Consider the following 18574-nt stretch of genomic DNA (forward strand, 5'->3'; position numbering starts at 1 on the left):
CTGTAGCTCTCCTTTGGACACTCTGATAGTTTAATGCCCTTATATTGTGGTGCCCCAGACTATAAACTGTACTCGAGGCGAGGCTGCCCCAGCGCAGAATAGAGCGGGACAATCCCTTCCCTTGACCGACTAGCAATGCCGTGCCTGGTGCACCCCAGGATACGGTTGGCCCTCCTGACTGCCAGGGCACACTGCTGGCTTGTGTTCAAGTTGCTGTCAGCCACGACCCCCAGATTCCTTACTGCAGGGCTGCTCTCCAGCCTCTCATCCCCCAGTCTGTATGTATAGCCACCGTTGCCCCATCCCAAGTACAGAATCTGTCACTTGCTCATGTTTAAATTTCATGCAGTTTGTGACTGCCTGGCGCTCCAGTCTGCCAAGATCTCTCTGCAAGGCCTCTCCACACTCAAGGAAGGGAGTCAACAGTTCCTCTCAATTTAGTATCATGTGTAAACTTACTTAGTATGCATATGAGTCCTGCATCCAGATCATTTATAAAAGCATTAAAGAGAACTGGTCCTAAAATGGAGCCCGGGGGAACCCCACTAGCAACTGGACACCAGCCTGATGTAACCCAATTTACTAGAACCCTTTGATCCCGATCCATCAGTCAACTGTTCACTCATTGTATTATCTACTTGTTAGCTGTATGCTGGACATTTTGTCCAGAAGGATACTGTGAGAGACAGTATTGAAAGCTCTACTAAAATAATAATAAAAAAAAACATCTACTGGCTTCCATTGATCAACTTGATGGGCTACATTATTGTAAAAGGAAATTAAGTTCTTGATTTATATAAGATGGTACTTGCTCTCTGAAGTTCTTAATGTTATATAAGAACATTTCAACTAATAACATCATTTTTAGAACAACTGCCACTTGTTTTATGGTGGTTCATGTTTTGCAGAAAGAAGTATCAGGCATACATCAAACTCAGTGCACAGGTAGATGACAATGTTTGCAACAATAGTATCTGCAACTAAATCACTTGTGACATATTATAAAGGAACCAAGCATTATTGAACTGGATGTCACTTGATTTAGAGGCTTGAGGCATTGCCTCATTGATGGCCGTGGGCACAAAAACTGTGTCTAAAAAGTGAAATCTTAGGTGTAAAGTCTTTCCTTCTTTTTTTTTTTTTTTTTCTTTCTAGTGAATGTTGTGTGGTAAAGTGTGCAGTTTTAAATAGCTTATAAGCAGTAAGTGTAAAAAAATCTGAAAAATATTTTCAGAGAATGTTAAAATAACGTTTGAGTATATTTTGTTCATTGGTATGTTCTACGTTACCAGCTCCACAAGACTGAAGTCCTTTAAACATTTAAGTTCTTGTACCATGGATGATACACAGAAACAGAATAAATCAGAACTACTTTTAAACTATTCATAACATGCCTATTTTGGAAAAGGAAGTAGAGCTGTAACATTCTAGTATCTCTTTTTTTTTTTTTTTTTTAGTATGATAAATGATTCAAGATCTTTAAAAGGAGCAGTTTTCATTGTAGTCTTATTTACTATCTTAACCAAAATGCCAAAATGATGAATAATTCCCATAGTTAATAATACATACTTTTTACAATCACATTGGTTTTGTTTGATATATTTTGTAATTACTGATCACACTCTCCCCTGCTTTGAAGAGGAAATGGGAAGCTTGAAAGTACCTACAATTTCTTGTTAGAAGCTGTAGTTAGATGCATTACTGGAGAACAGAAAGTTCTTGAGCAACACCGATAAGGTGTTATACAACACTTCATGTGAAGAGCATCACAAGAGCACAGTGTCTGATTGTCTCTGATGCTTGCTTGGTGTAACTCATTCTTACAGGTAGCTTCTTTTTTGATTCTAGGCAGATATATTATGAAACTTCTTTTTTTTCCTTTAAAATCCTTATAGTGTCAGATGTTTCAGCATTTTCCTTGTAACTAGTTTAGAACTTAAGTTATTTAGGGGCAGTAAAAGTGTTTTGGCAACTATTACCGTATAGTAAACTTTGTTAGAGATTGGTATCTCCACTTTAACCAGCACTCCTGCGTATTCACCATTGTTAAGAATATTCTTTAGTGTGGGTCAGGTAGTACTTCCCCATTGAGGGATGTACTGCTGCTTTCTTAATTGAAGAACAGTAATAAGAAATGGCATTTTATGCTGTAATTGCAATGAGCAAATGACATGCTGTCAAATTGTGTTCTTAAGGCATCTCTATGCAGCTATGGCAGGATCTTGTAATTGCCTTAGCATTTGACTCTTCCAAACCACAGGAAGCAGCCTTTCTGTTCTTTCCATCAGATAACAGCACATCTCTGTCTTGTAAATGCCACGTAAAACTTCACCTGCAGAAGAAACTGAACGACTTGACTCACTCAGTAAGATTGGATTAGTCATGAGGCTTGTTCAGCATGCTGTGGGGCTGTGAACTGTCCCCTCAAGGAGCTATCTTACACCCGCACATATGTTTACATCTTCCTTGGCTTCACCTGTTCTAGGATTTAGGGGGAGGAACAGGAGGGCAGAGGTGAAGAACCAGAGGGCAAATGCTCCTAGTTGGTGTGGTTTGAATATTCCTGAGCGGTTTTACACACAAACCGCAGTAACGCATGGCAAGCTGGCGTTCACCCGCTGACACAATGAGGACAGGGGCCAGAAGCACATAGCCGGGGGCACGGTTTGTACCCCAGCCGCACGTTTTGGGAAGCCCCTTGCAGCAAACTGCCCCTGCAGAGGCTTTGTCGTTCAGCACCACGCACCTCGGCGACCGCACCGCAACATGGCCGCCCCTTGCGGGCTCCGCATCTGGCTTCCGTCCGTACAACAACATGGCAGCCCCCGCGCGAAGCCAGAAGGCGGCGCGGCGGCCGTAAAGCAGCGCCCGTTTCCCGATGCCCAGCTGTCGCAAACCGGTGAATGGCTGTGAGCAGCGGCGGGGGGCGGGGGACGCCAGCTCGGTCGCGGTCGCGGTCGCGGTGCGGGGGGGGGCGGCGGCGGCGGCGGCCCCGCTCCCTCCTCCCGCCCGCGGAGAAAGGGGCCGGGAGGGGGGCGAGCAGCGGGCCGACATGGACCCCAACAGGATCATCCAGGCGCTCAAGGGCACCATAGACCCCAAGCTGCGCATCGCGGCCGAGAACGAGCTCAACCAGGTGAGGGAGGGGCGGGCGGCACGGCTCGGCTCGGTACCGCACGGCTCGGCACGGCACGGCACGGCCCGGGCCCGCCCCCGCCGCCGCCGCCGCCGCCGCCGCCGCCGCCGCCGCCGCCGCCCCCCCGGCCGCGGCTCCGCACGGGGCTGCCCGGCCCCGCCGCCAGGGGCAGGGGCTGAGGGGGTCGGGGGCGCCCCCTCCTCAGCGGCCGGGGCCATCCCTGGGGTCCCTTCTCGGCTCCCCCCCCCCCCCGGCCCCACCGCTGCCCCCCGGGGGCTGGGTCGGCCGGGGGGGGGAGGGCAAGCCCCCCGGAGGCGGTGGGGGTGGGTTTGGGCGGCGGTGCGGCCGTGCCGGGGGCTGTGGGTGCCCCCCGTGAGGTGCCTCAGCAGGACAGCGGGGGGCGGCTGGCAGGGCTGGCTGCTGCGGCACGGCGGCTCTCCTGGCTGAGGTCAGGGTTTGGGCAGCTGAGTGCAGGGTTTGGGCAACTCCAGGCTCCTCGTGAAGCAGCCAGTCCTCCCCGCAGCCCTTGAGCAGCTCGGTTAGCTGGTCAACGGGCGTCGGGAACGCTCGTGCCCGCAGCTAAATAAAACCGCAAAACTTCTTTCTTACTTGCCTGGTGGAGTTGCTGTAAAAATCCCACAGCGCTTACTTTTGTCCCTGTCGTTGAGGAGTGGCAGGGGAATTAATATCTGCCAGCAGCCTGTTGCACGGGGATCAAAACTAGGGGAATAAACCCCTGCGTGGCTGGCAGAGGTAGGACAAAGGAGCAGCTGTCTGCGTGCCTGGGTCCTGCTCCTAACGTTGCTGCTTTGCCATCACTGTTTCACACCGTGAAGCTCATCAAAAGTTAGAAAGTGTTTGGAGATGGCGATCCATAAAACCTTTCAATTACAAGCGATGGATAATGCAGTTCTCATGAAACACCCAGGTTTTACTTTCAGGGTTTATCAAGAATGGGTTGAAATACAGATTTTTATTTAAAATAGCTGACACGTTTCCTCTCTTCTGTTATAAAGAGCAAGTCCTGAAATTCAGATGTGCCTATTGCTGCACAGGCTTCCTGTTGCTAAATGAAGCGTGATGTATGTGACTGATAAAGCGCACCGATGCGGTGTTGGGGTTGATACGACTCTTGGAGGAGTGGAACAAAAGTGCACCTGAGGAATGTTGCTAACGTGGGCCTTTGGCATCTTGAACCCTTTCAGTGCTTTTGAAGCAAGACTGCAAAGTGACGTGTCAAGACTTCCACATACGTAATGATAGTGCTGACACGTAGCTGTGTTCCTGCGTGTACAGGAATCCAGATGCTGGTCTAGTTTTTCTCTTGTTCTAGCAAAGAAACTAACCAACCAGCTAACCAAAAAACCCCCCTTCCAACAATAAGCACTTGAAGTAGTAATACAATGCTTGTCCAAAGAGAACAGGGGTCACCTTCATTCTGTGCAATAACGTGATGCTGCTCCTGATAAACGCTAAAGGATACTGAAGTAAAACATCTTCTGTGCCACCCTGTCTGCAGTGTGCATTTGCTTTCAAGCTTGAGTCAAGGTAGTGACTGGAGTTTCCCACAGAGTTGAAACCCTTCTGTTACTGTTCCACCAAAATAGTGTCTCAGTGTAGATGCTTCATTGCTTGTACTGATAGAGAGCCCTTTAGCAACGACCTCCTAATGGTCCTGACTCTGTAATTCACTTACGTGCAGAATGGAGTTAAACTGAATGAAAACTTGCGTACCTGTCAAAAGCCCTGGGATGCCTGAAAGTGCTTCTTTCTCTTCTGTGTGTTCCTGCACCTGTATAAAGACAGAGCTAAATCAATGAAGTTGCTCTCTGCCTTCTGAATTATCATCTAATTGCATTTAGAAATGAAATCAAGGCTACATTTAAAAGTTATTATTTTTTTTGCCTTTAATATTTTTACTGGAAGGCTGTTTGTGAGCTTTCTTCCTCCAGGAGCTAGAAACAAATGTCAGTTTCCAGCCTAAACTAAATTATGGCCCATTTAAGATCAATTTGTGCCAATGTTGGTTCTTAACTAGAACAGGTTTCTTGGTACCTACTCTGACATGTTTGTCAGTGGCTGACCCCTACCAGCTTGTTTTCCTTTGCCTCAACAAGCTATATTTTCTTTGCCTTATCATAAAACTGGATTTTTGAAGTCTAATAACGAGAGAGCACAGCTCTTCTCTGTACTTCCCTTTGAAGTAATCTTTCTTGTGTAATCTGGTCATCTGTGTTTGCAGCGTGCCAGAAAGTCTCACACTCAATGCCATTAATACCTCATTTTATACATCCTAAAGCTACGATTATCTTCATGTTCAACGCTTAACATCCCTCTTATCATGTAATATACCAAGGCCCTTTTATCCCGTGGTTGTTCCTCACTAACAAGCCTCAAGCTTTTAGGAGAAATTCCTATTATGCCTTAGTGCATGGCCGTGTACTTTGTCCTATTACTCCATTGCATTTTTGTTGCAGCAGTTGTAAAGATAATTCAGTTCTTTGTAGGATTTTTCTGATCTTTCTCCTCTATTGATGTATGCTACTTCTGAGTCATCAACAAATTCCATTTCTCTCGGTGCCCTGAGCGCAAAGCTAAGTGTGAGATTGGTCTAAAATGTGATTCTGGATAAACTGGAGCAGTAATTTCCTGCCAGGTCAGTCATGTCTATCACGTACCTACTGTCACTTCCCTGTTAACCTGTTATTTCTCTTAGTGTACACATCTCTCCAGCTCACTCTTTTTCTTTCTTTTTTATTTTCCATTTTTTTTCCTTCAGCTCTGTCACGGCATAATTGGCCTGCACTTTGGGATCATATTTTTCAATCACACTGTATTTATTAGAACAGTCAATTTTCACACCAAAGAAAGATACTCAATTTCTACACACCCTGTTGTTTGCAATGAGATTTTTTCATATCAGTTTTAGGCTCTTATTCTTTTTAGGTCTGTCTCATGAACTTTAGGGACTTTAATGACTAAATACTTCTTTCATGTGCCAGTTCTTGGTATAGCTACCTACAGGGGGCCTATAAGAAAGCTGGAGAGGGACTTCTTACCAGGGAATGTAGTGACAGGACAAGGGGTAATGGCTTTAAACTAAAAGAGGGGAGACTGAGATTAGATGTTAGGAGGAAATTCTTCACTCTGAGGGTGGTGAGGCACTGGCACAGGCTGCCCAGAGAAGCTGTGGCTGCCCAATCCCTGGAGGTGCTCAAGGCCAGGCTGGATGGGGCTTTGGGCAACCTGGTCTGGTGGGAGGTGTCCCTGCCCATGGTAAGGGGGTGGGACTGGGTGGCATTTAAGGTCCCTTCCAACCCAAATCCTTCTGTGACTCTGATTCTACGTTGTGGAATGTTGTTGTCTGATTATATGAGCATGCGGTATCATTTCTGACTGATTTCTGTTTATATAGGATCACCAGTACAATTCTTACGCATTAATCTTAATCGGCTCAATTTGCCGTAATACATTTATTTGGTCTGTGACAAAGTGGACAACGTGAATAGAACTGCAGGCATACAAGTGCTTGTTTAAATATTGAGGAAGAGTTGCAGAATTTGACTTTGACAGGAACTGAGAAGCAGTGCAGGGAGAAGAAAAAGAAGAGTGAGAAGATTGCCCAAAAGCAGAGAAGTCCTGACTAATGTTGGGCTTCCTTTCATTTCTTCCCTGTCTTTGGTGAGTTGGCTGTCAAAGTATGCAGGGATCTTAAGGCAGTTGGCATTGAGCACCGTGTTATCAAGGGAGGAATCTCAGGTATTTTTATTGAGGAGCAATTTGATGAGGAAGTTGACTTGCATGAAGGCATGAGCCTTTCTGTGGAAAGTGGTTGACACTGGATGAATTTGGCAGTGGGACCAGCAGAGGAAAGCAGCTCAGGTAGGTGTTCTTGTACGTGTTTCTTTTCACTTTGTGTGGAGAACCCTGTGTTTTCCCCTCCCTAAACGAGGGCTTTGCATGTAGGTAAGGAAAGAAGAAAGTGTCTTTTGCAGTTCTAGTTTGTTTTAACAACCTGTGATTGCCAGCATAAAAAAAAAAAAAAGTACTATTAGCAACAGCAAAAATATGCCCAAGTGTGACAAATACTGATGGAGTTTCTAAGTAACGCATTTTAAGTGCAGAGCAAACAAAAAATAAAGCTTAGATAACTGAGCATTCAAATCAAATGCATGGAAGCCTTAAAATAATCTTTGCAAACAGTTAATTGCATACATATTCAAGCTACAATTTTTTTTCTGTGTGTTTATCTTGCGAACAAAGATGTAGTGCCTTGATTTCTCAGTTGAAGGGATGAAAAGCAATTATTTCGTGCCATACTTGCATTCAGAGGAGCCGAGAAGGACGTGCTGTTTGCCACTGGTGGAGAAGGACAGCTCGCCTTGCAGAACCTGAGGGAAGGCTTGGTTTCTCCATGTCTGTTGTTCCAGAGCATCCCCCTGTTGTTCTGCAGAGGAAGAAATACCTTCCCATGCCACTCTGCACTCAGCTACTCTGGCTGCTCTCAGTGCAGCAGGAAGATTTACTGAAAAATGTGGCTATGGGGTTATTGCTTGTTGTGGGCTTTAAATGTGATGGCAAGCAAGACACAAGGGTGATGTTTATTGTAGTAAGTTTAATAACATGTAACGCACGATAACCTGGGGTCCCACGTGAAAGCTAGGTGTGAAGAGTACTTGCTTCAGTAGGGTCCATTTGGGGAAATCTTAATGCGTTTTTCCTGCTTATCTCTCCTTGTATTCTGGTTCTGTGAATGTAACTGTGTTCATCTTGCTGTTTTTCAGTGGCTTTTCTGAGGCTTTCTTGGGTGCCTTCTGTTCTATACCTAATCAAAAGGACGAGGAAAAAGGCAAGAAAGGATGTGTCCTCTGATGGTTTGAGGAGTGGAGCAGTGATGCTGAGGTGGGGAAGAAATGCATGTTAGGGCAAAGGAGAAAGGACAAACGGGGCAGGTGGATGTACAGCTGCAGCGCGTGGATCCCGAGACTGGGCTCAGGTGGAGCGAGGCGCATGGGGACGTGCACGTCTCCTTCCTTGGTCATTGCTGGAAGTTTACCCAGCTGTATCTTACCAGTGCTTAGCTGTATGCCTCTTCTGGTTAAGCTGCTAGCCTTAAACATCGTTGTGTCCCATCTTCTTAATCCCAATGGAAATGAAATGTGGGTAGCTGTTTGTGTTTTTTTTTTTTTTTTTGGGGGCCTGTGATTAATGCAAAGGCTGTCAGTATGTTTTACACAGCTTTAAAATAATCGTTGTTCTTTGTATTTAGTGAAAGTTTACTTTTCAAAAACTTCCTTTTACTTTACTCAGTTTGTAAAAGTTCACGTGCAGCTCTCACAAGTGTCTTGCTGAACCCGTCCAGCTCTGCGGACTCTTCATCTCCTTCCATTTACACAGAGCCCATCTAACAGTAGCTCTGCCCCAGCACGCAGAGCACCTGCAGCTTTACCTGCTGCTTCCAGGGGCCTGCTGGATGGTTTTCCAGAGCAAGGGAGCGAAAGGATCAATCCCAAGATCACAATTAGCATGACAATGAAACCAATGGGAATGTGCTGGTATAGGAAAAATGTTGCTGCGTGCGGCTTTTTCAAAAGTCCTCTGTTCCCAAAACTGCAAGCAGAGCGTTGTTTTCCTGACCAGTTTGCTGCTGCGCAAGTGAGCAGCGTGGTATTTGAGCCTCACAAATGTAACACAAGCAGGTGCCTTGTTTCTAAAAGGGACACACAATCTCTGTTCATCTCTAACATGGTCGTGTCTCTGATACCAAAGAGAAAACGAAGCTGTGTAAAAATGTGAATTGTGGGGTGCAGTGAGGAAACAAGCATTTTTAATAGTCGCAATATAAAGGTAATAGTATAGAACAGAAGGATTTGGTGGGGACTGGATGCTGTGCCCCTGTGATCTCTGGGGGCTGTCAGTATTTCGGGTGGCAGGAAGCCCCACAGCGTTGTGCCGGTGGGAGCGGGGCCTCCTCAGAGACCCTGCACGGCCCGTCTGCATAACGCGCCTCATGTCGCGCCCAGCGCTGCAGGCCGCTCGCCGTGCGGGCCAAATGACCCTATTTGTGGATATCCTGGCCCCGTTTCAAGGCTAGCGGTTGTGTGCCAGCATAAGTGGTACCAATAAAGCTTCCTGGAGTAGCTGCGACTTCAGTGTAAATTCAGCAAAAGCTGTTTGTGCAGGGAAAGAGAAATAATTTGTGCTGTTATCACTGCGTCCATCCCAAATGTGATACCAGTGGGATTACTGCCGGAAAATGCAGCAACGACAACAAAACAACCCCCCAGAAGGCTGCATTCCTAGTCAATGTATTTTTAGTGGTACAAGCTGCATGTAGACTCCCTCTGAGGACAACATATCAGCACTATTTAGAGGAAAAAAGCCTCTCGGAGCTCGCACACGTTTTTGGTTTTCTGTGCTGCTGCGAGGCCTCGTGCTCTCCTCACGTCCCTGGAGCCTCCCTCAGCCCCGCGGTCAGAGCTCCCCGGCGCTGTGAGGGGCTGTCTGCTGGCAGTTAAAGGCCAGCCTTTGGCCTCTGGTGTACACTTGATACAAAAGGTGATTTTTGGAATCTGGTGTGCTTCAACCAGTTGGCATCAAAAGCTGGCGTTTCAGCGTGCCTGTAGATAAATGGAGCTCCTGTGCTGCCTGTTAACAGCTTTTGCTTTACTTCGAGCATTGCTTATGGGTAATTAAAGTTTACAGAGAAGGCGACTGCAGCAGAGTATGTTTCTGATTTGCCATTACTGCTTTTATTTGAGTGCTCAGATTGCTCTATAAACATCAAATGAGGCTCTGAACACAGAGTGGGTTAGAATTACACTACAATTACAATGAGTAAAACGAGGGCCACAAAGTTAAGTGATTTGGCAAAATTGTTGAGTTGTGCTGCCGCTGTTGCACTTAGGCATCGTGAAAGCACTGTAGTTTTACCTCATTATGGAGATGTTAGATCAAGGAATTGGGTACATGCACTGCAGAACGTACCACTTACTTCACAGCTTTCGAATGAGGCAAAGTTTCTGCATACTTGCACTGTATACTTGCACTGAAAGCACTGCTCTGGAAATAACCACAGGACTGCTAGACGTAATCTGGTTGGAAAGAAATACTATAAAAGGTAAAATAAGAAAGCGTATGTCATCTAGCCCCCAAGAAACATCTCTCTTTGAACATCAAACATGGATCTGAGTGACGAAAGATCAGACCTACCAGTAACTACTGATGTTGCCAAGGCTTAGCGGTAACTGCACCATGCTGAGTCAACGATTCTTCACGTTGGAGGACCCCTGTCAAATGACAGCAGTATAATGCTATCAGATTTTCACATCTTTTAAATCTGACGTGCTTTGCTCAGAAGTGCAGTGAGCATTGTTTTCTCTTTGAATTTTTTTCAGCTGTGTGGCTGATGTAGTGTTTGAAAAGTTCCCAGGAAAGCTGTGGGTTTTGAAATGTTATCTGTCTACACTTGATTTTAATTAAAAATGGTTATTCCACCGTTTATCCTCAGTTGGTATTTTTCTGTTATGATGCACTATGCATCTAGTCTGTTAAAATATAGCTGTATAATAATACATGCCTTGTTTGACTTATGAGGCTAAGTTAAATAATTCACTAGATGTATAGTGATTCTCATTATGCATTCTCAGAATGATTTAAATATTCATTATCACTAATATCTGTTAGAGAGCCTTGTCACATTACTTATTCCTCCCATGTGCCATTATTTGCTCAGCTTTTTCAAGTAATTCTGTAGAACACTGCTGATTTGGGTAAATCCGTGTGCTAAAACCTTTCATACTTCATGAAGAGAGTCAAAGATTTCTACAAAAACCTTGGTTTCTGTTCTTATTCAGCTTTTGCTAATACAGTCTTCTTTAAACATAGTGACTCGCTAACTGTGTTTTATGTGTATTTCAGTCCTATAAGATCATCAATTTTGCTCCAAGTCTACTGCAAATCATAGTATCAGATCAAGTTGAATTTCCGGTGCGTCAAGCAGGTGAGATAAAGTCCTTGTTTCATTTTCTTTCAATAGAAAGTCAGTCTGTTAGTTATTTCAACAGAGTATTGAGCTGCTGGAAAGTAAGAAAGTTCACATTTGTTCTGAACATGGAGATGGAAAAGTGCAGCAGGGAAACCTTTCTGTCTTTGCCACCTCTCTCCTGTATGAAGATCAGATAAAAGCATGGGTAAAGGGTTGAGTCCTACTTTGGCTTCCTTGTGTTTATAGTGATCCCTACTGGAATGTTGGAATACTGATACTGAAAGAGAATGACTTTTGCTCAAAACTGAGTACCCAGGGAGCCTTAGATATTCTTTCTTCTGGTGGTGAAGAGATATTGAAGCCAAGACATGAAAGTATTCAAACAAAAAAGCGGATCTCATTTGAGTAGTGTTTCTGTATTTGAATCCCTTTTCCTGGAAAAGTCAAAGTTTCTGAAAATGAAAACAGTTTGTAGGTCAAAGGTAGCCACATATGCTTATTTGGTATCTATGGTGCCCACTCACAAAAATAAATGTGAAGGAAGGTCACGTTACTGCTAAGTTATAAATTTGTAGTCTGAGCATGTCTAGAAGGATTGCTTAACTGTATAGGTAATTTTGGGTGCGGTGATGCAGTTAACTTTAGGGTATACATTTGTGTAAGATCAGTTTCTAAATTCTCATAATCTATTTTAACTACTCCTATACAATGTTTTCTTTTTTCTTTTTTTTTTTTTAGAGAGTTGTAAAATACTTAGCTTTTTCCATGAATTGATGAATACTGTTTCATTCACTGCTCTGTTTCTATCCTATGCAACAGCATTTCCCATTGAAGCCCAGTGGTGGTTTTTTTTTTTTTGTACAGATCCTATTAATCCCCTGAGTGTGTTGAGGCATGCTGACATACGCTGTTTGTCATGCTGGCGTGTATATTTTCAAAGATAATCCAACTTTGAATGGCATTGTTAAACCATTCTATGGTAAAGTTTGATGCTTAATCTAGGCTCCATAAGGTCATTTTCATAAATTAATCTCTCATTTTATTATCATTCAGGGAAAAAAAAAACAACAACCAAAACAACAAAAAAACACAAGTATGTAGAGTTTTTGTTGTTGTTGTTCCAGAATGGAGTTATAAAATAGAAAACATTTGAATTTAGTTTCTAAATCAACAGATTTCCCTGAAATTTTGTAAAAAGCCAGGAATTTGTACACTCTTAAGATCTATGGACAAAGTAAATTGAAGTCTTTGGTCTTTCTGGAGCTGTATTATATTTGAATGTTCTGGCGTTTCACAGTCAAATAATTGTTTTTCCTCTTGTTCCTATAAAATATTTTACAAACTGCATGCTTTCCTACTTTGTAACTTGTTATGACAGAAAAATTGTACCCAAGAATATCTTATTTATACTTTAAAACCCTAGTCAGTAATCAACCTAAATAATAAAGGGATAAGAGTCTATTAAGAACATTGCTTTAATGTCTTACACCATATTTCCTATGTTTTCTAAAGAGTGCCTACAGGCATTTCAATACTGAGGCATAAATGCTGCTTATTTTCAGTGGAAGATTATTTTTCATGTTTTTCCATGTGAGACAGAAGGGAACAATTCTAAGGGATTATGGGAAATCCTAGTGGTGAGATAAAGCTTAGGGAATTCACAACACACATTTCTGTCTGAATAGAAGGAAGGCCATATGCCAGTTTCATACTGGGCATTTCCCCAAGCAGAGGATTCTCTCTGCATGCACAATGATTCGTTTACATGAGCCTTACAAAACTTCCCTTACTGAGCTTGAGTTGTTATTTTAGAGATGAGTAAAAATGAAGATGATGTTTGCTTGTTTAGAATGATAGTGTATTATGCCCATACACAAGACTGTTGTAGTAAGGAGTGTACTCCAGTAGAAGTTGACTGAAATACTATCCTGCTCTGTTTGGGACCAGACACTTGAGCCCAGTCTTGTCTGTTATGATTAAAAAAATATATATATAAAAATGTTTTTTTGTTTCACCTGTGCTTAGTGCTTAAAATTGTTACAAACCCATGCAGGAGGTTTTCAGTTGTCCTTTCTGGTCTTTGTTGTACTTTCAACTGTACTATACATATTGAGCACAGAGTAATGTGAGGATACTTCAGAATTAAATTGAATTTATTATTTCCACATGGCTTATTTGCAGCTGCCATTTACCTGAAGAACATGGTGACACAGTACTGGCCAGACCGTGAACCACCTCCTGGAGAAGCAGTATTTCCATTCAACATTCATGAAAATGATCGTCAGCAGATTCGTGATAACATTGTAGAAGGAATAATTCGCTCTCCTGACTTAGTGAGGTATTTTTCTGCTATGTAGAGATATTTCTATAGCTCACGTTTTCAGATTTACCAGTCCAGATGTGTGAGAATCTCAATTTCTTGGGAAATGAAGTGAGTACTTCTTTTGAAAATGTGATAATAATCAATTTTACCGTATGTACGTGCACTTGTTTCTCAGAAATGTATTTACCTGGCTAAGAGCACTGTGATGTGATTTACTCGCTTACAGTGTAGTTTAAAGCATCTTCTAAAACTTGCTGTAGTGACAGCCTGTCTATATGGCCGATTCAGGGCAGATGTTATAGAGGGCTGTCTATAATACCGAATTACCTGTTGAGGCAAATACTTCTCAAAATCCATTTTTTTCTAATACCTCTTTTCTCAGTTACTTTTCCAATTTTTGTGCGTCATTCCAGCATTTAAATGCGTGTTGTTATTATTGGTTGTAAGATGTTAAAAGAATGAAAAAATGTTCTCTGTTTTTCTGGAAGAATAAGTAAGTTTCACAGATTTATTACAATCCGTGATTGTTCATGGCTTTAATTAAAATGAATCTGGTAAGAGTAGGTTACGCTATGGCGTATAGATGTGCGTCTTTGAAAAACAGATGGAATTCTTCCTCTCCTCTCCTCCTTCTTTCAACTGGCTACGTGCCCGAAGATGTGTTTTTGGCCAGTCATCCTACCAAGAAGAGGAGTGATTGACTATAGATTGAAATTATGGTTAGGGAAAACATTTGATTAAAACAAACAAACAAACACTGGAATACATTAGGATGCTCTAGCATTGCTCTCAGTGAATATCTTGATGAATAGATTAGACAAACACTTGACAGGTATCCTAGTATCTTGTATCCTGCACCAATACAAGCAAATGAAAGCATTGTTTCCAGTTCAGCTTTTCTAAGTCTCTGACTTAGGTGATTAGAATCCCTCCTTAGAGAGCTCCTTGCAAGGGTTGTGCCACAGTGTAAGGAAGCTTATGTTGATTCTGTGATAGTGTAATAAGGGCGTGTAGTTGCCCACCTCATCATGTTGTAATTACCAAGGCTAGGTTTATACAAAAGAGCACAAAATAATGGAGCTTTGAGGAGTTTTTTTTGCAAACTAGTTCAGGCATCTTTTCATAACATGATATTCAAAATATCTTGTCATTACAATGACCATGTACTTCTAAAAGGACTGTTGAAACTCCTCAGAAAAACACCTTGGATAACATAGAGGGTTTCTAAATACTGACTAAGAACTTGTAAATTTGTCAAAGGTTAAAAATGTCAAAGACATTTACTAGAACTTTACAGACTTTAATGGAACTATTCTGATGCTGTGATACTGGTATTTTTCACTGTTTGCTTGTGAGAATAAGGGAGGAGAAGGAACCAAATCAGTAACAAGGACAAACTTCAAGGGCTTGAGGGGGAAGGTAAATTTGTACAAAGGTCAAAATATCAAAGGATTGAGAGCCCCTTATTGAACTACTTGGTGATAGTGGCTCCTTATGTATTGGACTGCAAGGAGCACCAAATATAAAAGAAACAATATTTACCGCAGACTTTTTCTTTCATTCCTTAGCAGAGTCAAGAGCAATTACAGTTTCTAGTTTAGTGCCTCTCAATCTTTTTAGTCACACCTCGCATCAGTCAGTTAACAATCCTGTCTTGCCACACCATTGTGAGTGGCTTCAAAGACTGTGTGGAGGGAGAGGAATGATACAACATTTTACCGCATATGCTTCAGAGGTTGTGAGGTGCTGTTTGGGAAGATACCAGGAAAATTATCATTTGATGAGGACCCTCTGGCTTGGATCATAACACAAACCAGTTTTATTTAATAAAAATGTTCAAATCTGTTCTTTTGTGGTTGCTTTCAACCTTGTAAGTATTTAGAAGTATAACCACTCACTTTCAAAGTACAAAGCTAGCTGGTTTTCATGAACAATTAATTGCTTTCAAATATTGTCTGATGGCTGTAGAGAGTGAGGAGGAGCAGAGAAAATTAGTTAAAATATTCTGAAATTAGTTTCTTCCTTAAATACCATGAGATTTTTTTTCCTTTTCTTCTATCATCTTCCAGAACTCTTTCAGTGTTACCAAAATATGTATGAAGGTTATGATGCAATATGCATATTGTAGCCATTAAACTAAGATTTGGGATCTGTCCTTTAATGTTAAAGACTGTGCCATGACTTTATTTACTTTCTAAGGTGTTTCTTTTTCTCTCCTGCTATAGAGCCCAGCTGACAATGTGCCTCCGCGCTATCATTAAACATGACTTTCCTGGCCATTGGACAGCTGTTGTAGACAAGATAGGCTACTACTTGCAGTCTCAGAACAGTGGGAGTTGGCTCGGGAGCCTCCTGTGCCTATATCAGCTGGTGAAGACTTACGAGTAAGTTGACATCCAGAAGTAGACAAGGACTCAGTACTTTTGTTCTCAGTTGCTTACTGAGAATGACCTTCTTAAGAGCACTGGCAGTTCTACAAGGAATTCAGCTAGAGGATGAGAATTAATAATTGTCGTATGCTTCCTTTGCTGTAAATAATTGAAAACTATTCATCATCTTTATATAATCAGTGAATTGAAAGCAGAGATTTCAGCAATAAATTGTATGAGTTTACTGATATTTTTTTCTTGAGGCTTTGTACTTCTGATCTGATTTAACCCATCTGTGGAAAAACTTCTTAGATGCTTATAACTTCTTTTGTTCGAAGATTCCCCAAATGCTGGAAATATGAATGTAAATTACTTTCCACTTTTATGTCATAATACAGTACCCTCTGTCACGTACTCCTATTGCATATTGTTATCTGTACCGTCCTCCTGATCATCTAAATCCAGAAAGCATAAATTAGCAGAAGTGTAGTGAACTGTCTCGTTTAGAAAAAAGTATCTGGTGTTAGGAACATATTTATAAACCACACAAAAGAAATGTGTAAATAGAAAAAGAGAGAATCTTACCAAAAGATTGGAGTTGTCTTTCCCTTTCAATGGCTGTTCGCTCCTGTTTGTTCAGCATCCAACTTGGGTTTGGCATTGATACAAACGTCAGAGAAATCCAAGTCCCTGCTGCTGTGACCTTACAACTCAGTAGCAGAGAACATTTCTGTAAGATTCTATAACATTTGTTGTTTTTCACTTCTCTATTTATATATGTTAGAGATTTTCCGTAAATTATTTGAACTACAAGATGGGTGCTGGAGGAGGGACAGTGAATGAGTGAGTGCTGGATATTTTTTTCAGAGTACAGTAATTAAATTGCTGGTGAGGAGAAGGCATTAGAATCTCTGGTGTGTAGATCCTTGACCCACATTTTTGTTTCCTTTGCAGATACAAAAAAGCAGAGGAGCGAGATCCCCTCATAGCAGCAATGCAGATATTTTTGCCCCGGATTCAGCAGCAAATGATCCAGCTTCTGCCTGATAATTCCCATTACTCTGTACTTCTTCAGAAACAAATCTTAAAAATCTTCTATGCTCTTGTTCAGGTTGGCATTTATGTATAAGAAAAACAGAATTTTTACGTTGCTTAGCACAGCAGTCCCCTTCAGTGCACTCATGGGTGTAAACTCATTGAGTAAAAATACTAATTTGGTTGTGAAAAGTCATTTTCAATAAATAGCTTTTATAAAAATGTGATTTTTATAATCAAATTAAGTAGATCTGTCTGCTTAAAAACTGGTCACATGATCCCCAGGATTACATTTTTAATGAACCTAAGTACTTCTGTGCATCCTGTATGTAAGCATGTTGGAGAAATATTTCTGTATTTATAAAGTCACACATAATTGATATAAACTGAGTATCTTAACTGTGCTGTTTAGCCTCTGAAAGTGGCAGTAGTGCATATTGTGGTATGCCTATCAAATAGTGCACTTCAGGTGGTGTTTCTCACTTTCTTTCTTCATCATTTGGCAGAAATTATTTGCATTTATTATGCATTTTCAGAGAATATGAGTTTGGTGAAGAAGTACTTTCAGAGAATGAGAAACAAACTAAGATCCTACATTGTTACAGCCTGAAAGATCTTACTGAGCATTAAAAAGCTTGTTATTTTGTTATTAGATTGGGGGGGAGAAGGGAAGGATAAAAAATGATCCCAAGATCCTATTTTATTTTTCAAAAAAGTGCCTGAATATTGTCTCTTTTGCTTTGGATTTTATAGAGAGGTAGGATTTACTAGATAGTAATTAAAAGTACATTTCTCTTACTAAAATGCTCTTGGTTTCCCCACATCCTCTAATATAGCCATTGTTGTGGTCTGTAAAACTCAGCTGGACTATTTTGAAGAACAGGAGGAAACAAAAAGAATTAGCAAGTTCTCGAGCCAAGGAACTTTCCTCAAATAGTGTCCAATCAGAAGTTTCTCTGTCAATGATACCAAGAAGGTTGCAGTTTTAGTAGTAACGATATCTAACATAATTTAAATTTTACTTAGAACCTCATCTTCCTGGGAGTGTAACAACTATAGAAACATCTTCTGCCTTCTTCAGGAAAAAAAAATAAATCAGTATTTAATGACCATGATGTTGTTGGTTTTTTTCCTTATTTCAGTACGCATTGCCACTCCAGTTGGTGAACAACCAGACTATGACCCAGTGGATGGAGGTCTTCCGTACCATCATTGATAGAAACGTGCCTCCCGTAAGGTTTAGTAGTGTAAAGACCTCTGATATTTGTGTGTTGGCATTTGAGGAACAGTCAGCGTAAAGATTTTCTCAGTGGTCTTTTTTTTAATATGTCATCTCATCTGTTTGAGATTCTTATCCTTAGAATAGGTGTTGTTCTGACAGAAATGCAGGAGAGTCTTGTAAGCTATCAGAGTTTTGCTGTCTGAGGTAGTATTATTATGTGAACTCCAATCTGAGATATTTTGGAAGTTTCCAAATATTTTAGCCATTTTCTCTCAAGAAGAAAAAGCTCATCACAAATCTATCATTTGTTTCCGTTTCTCTTTTTCTTTCTTCTATCTTCCACGTCTCATGAAGAAAAGATGAAAAAAGTAATTAAATATGTGTGCATGCATGGGTGTCTGTACAACAACAACTGGCATTTCTAAAATTTTTTGATGTTTATTTCACAAGTGTAACATTGCAATGCAAAAGCTATTAAAAATATGGTTAGGTTATATAAATT

At 41.6% G+C, this 18574-nt stretch overlaps 1 protein-coding gene across 1 annotated transcript in view; it reads left to right on the plus strand.

Annotated features, from left to right (window-relative positions):
- Nucleotides 1-2895: 2895 nt before the first annotated feature.
- The window catches only part of IPO8 (importin 8), a 51601-nt gene continuing 35922 nt past the window's right edge, over nt 2896-18574 (plus strand). The window contains exons 1-6 of the mRNA XM_035550902.2: nt 2896-3136; nt 11057-11138; nt 13305-13461; nt 15672-15830; nt 16770-16926; nt 17993-18082. Of these exons, the coding sequence (XP_035406795.1) occupies nt 3053-3136; nt 11057-11138; nt 13305-13461; nt 15672-15830; nt 16770-16926; nt 17993-18082 (729 nt within the window). The 5' untranslated portion in view covers nt 2896-3052. The remainder of the gene's footprint in view (nt 3137-11056; nt 11139-13304; nt 13462-15671; nt 15831-16769; nt 16927-17992; nt 18083-18574) is intronic.

The sequence above is a fragment of the Cygnus atratus genome, chromosome 1 (genome assembly GCF_013377495.2).
Source record: "Cygnus atratus isolate AKBS03 ecotype Queensland, Australia chromosome 1, CAtr_DNAZoo_HiC_assembly, whole genome shotgun sequence".
Taxonomy (NCBI): Eukaryota; Metazoa; Chordata; class Aves; order Anseriformes; family Anatidae; genus Cygnus; species Cygnus atratus.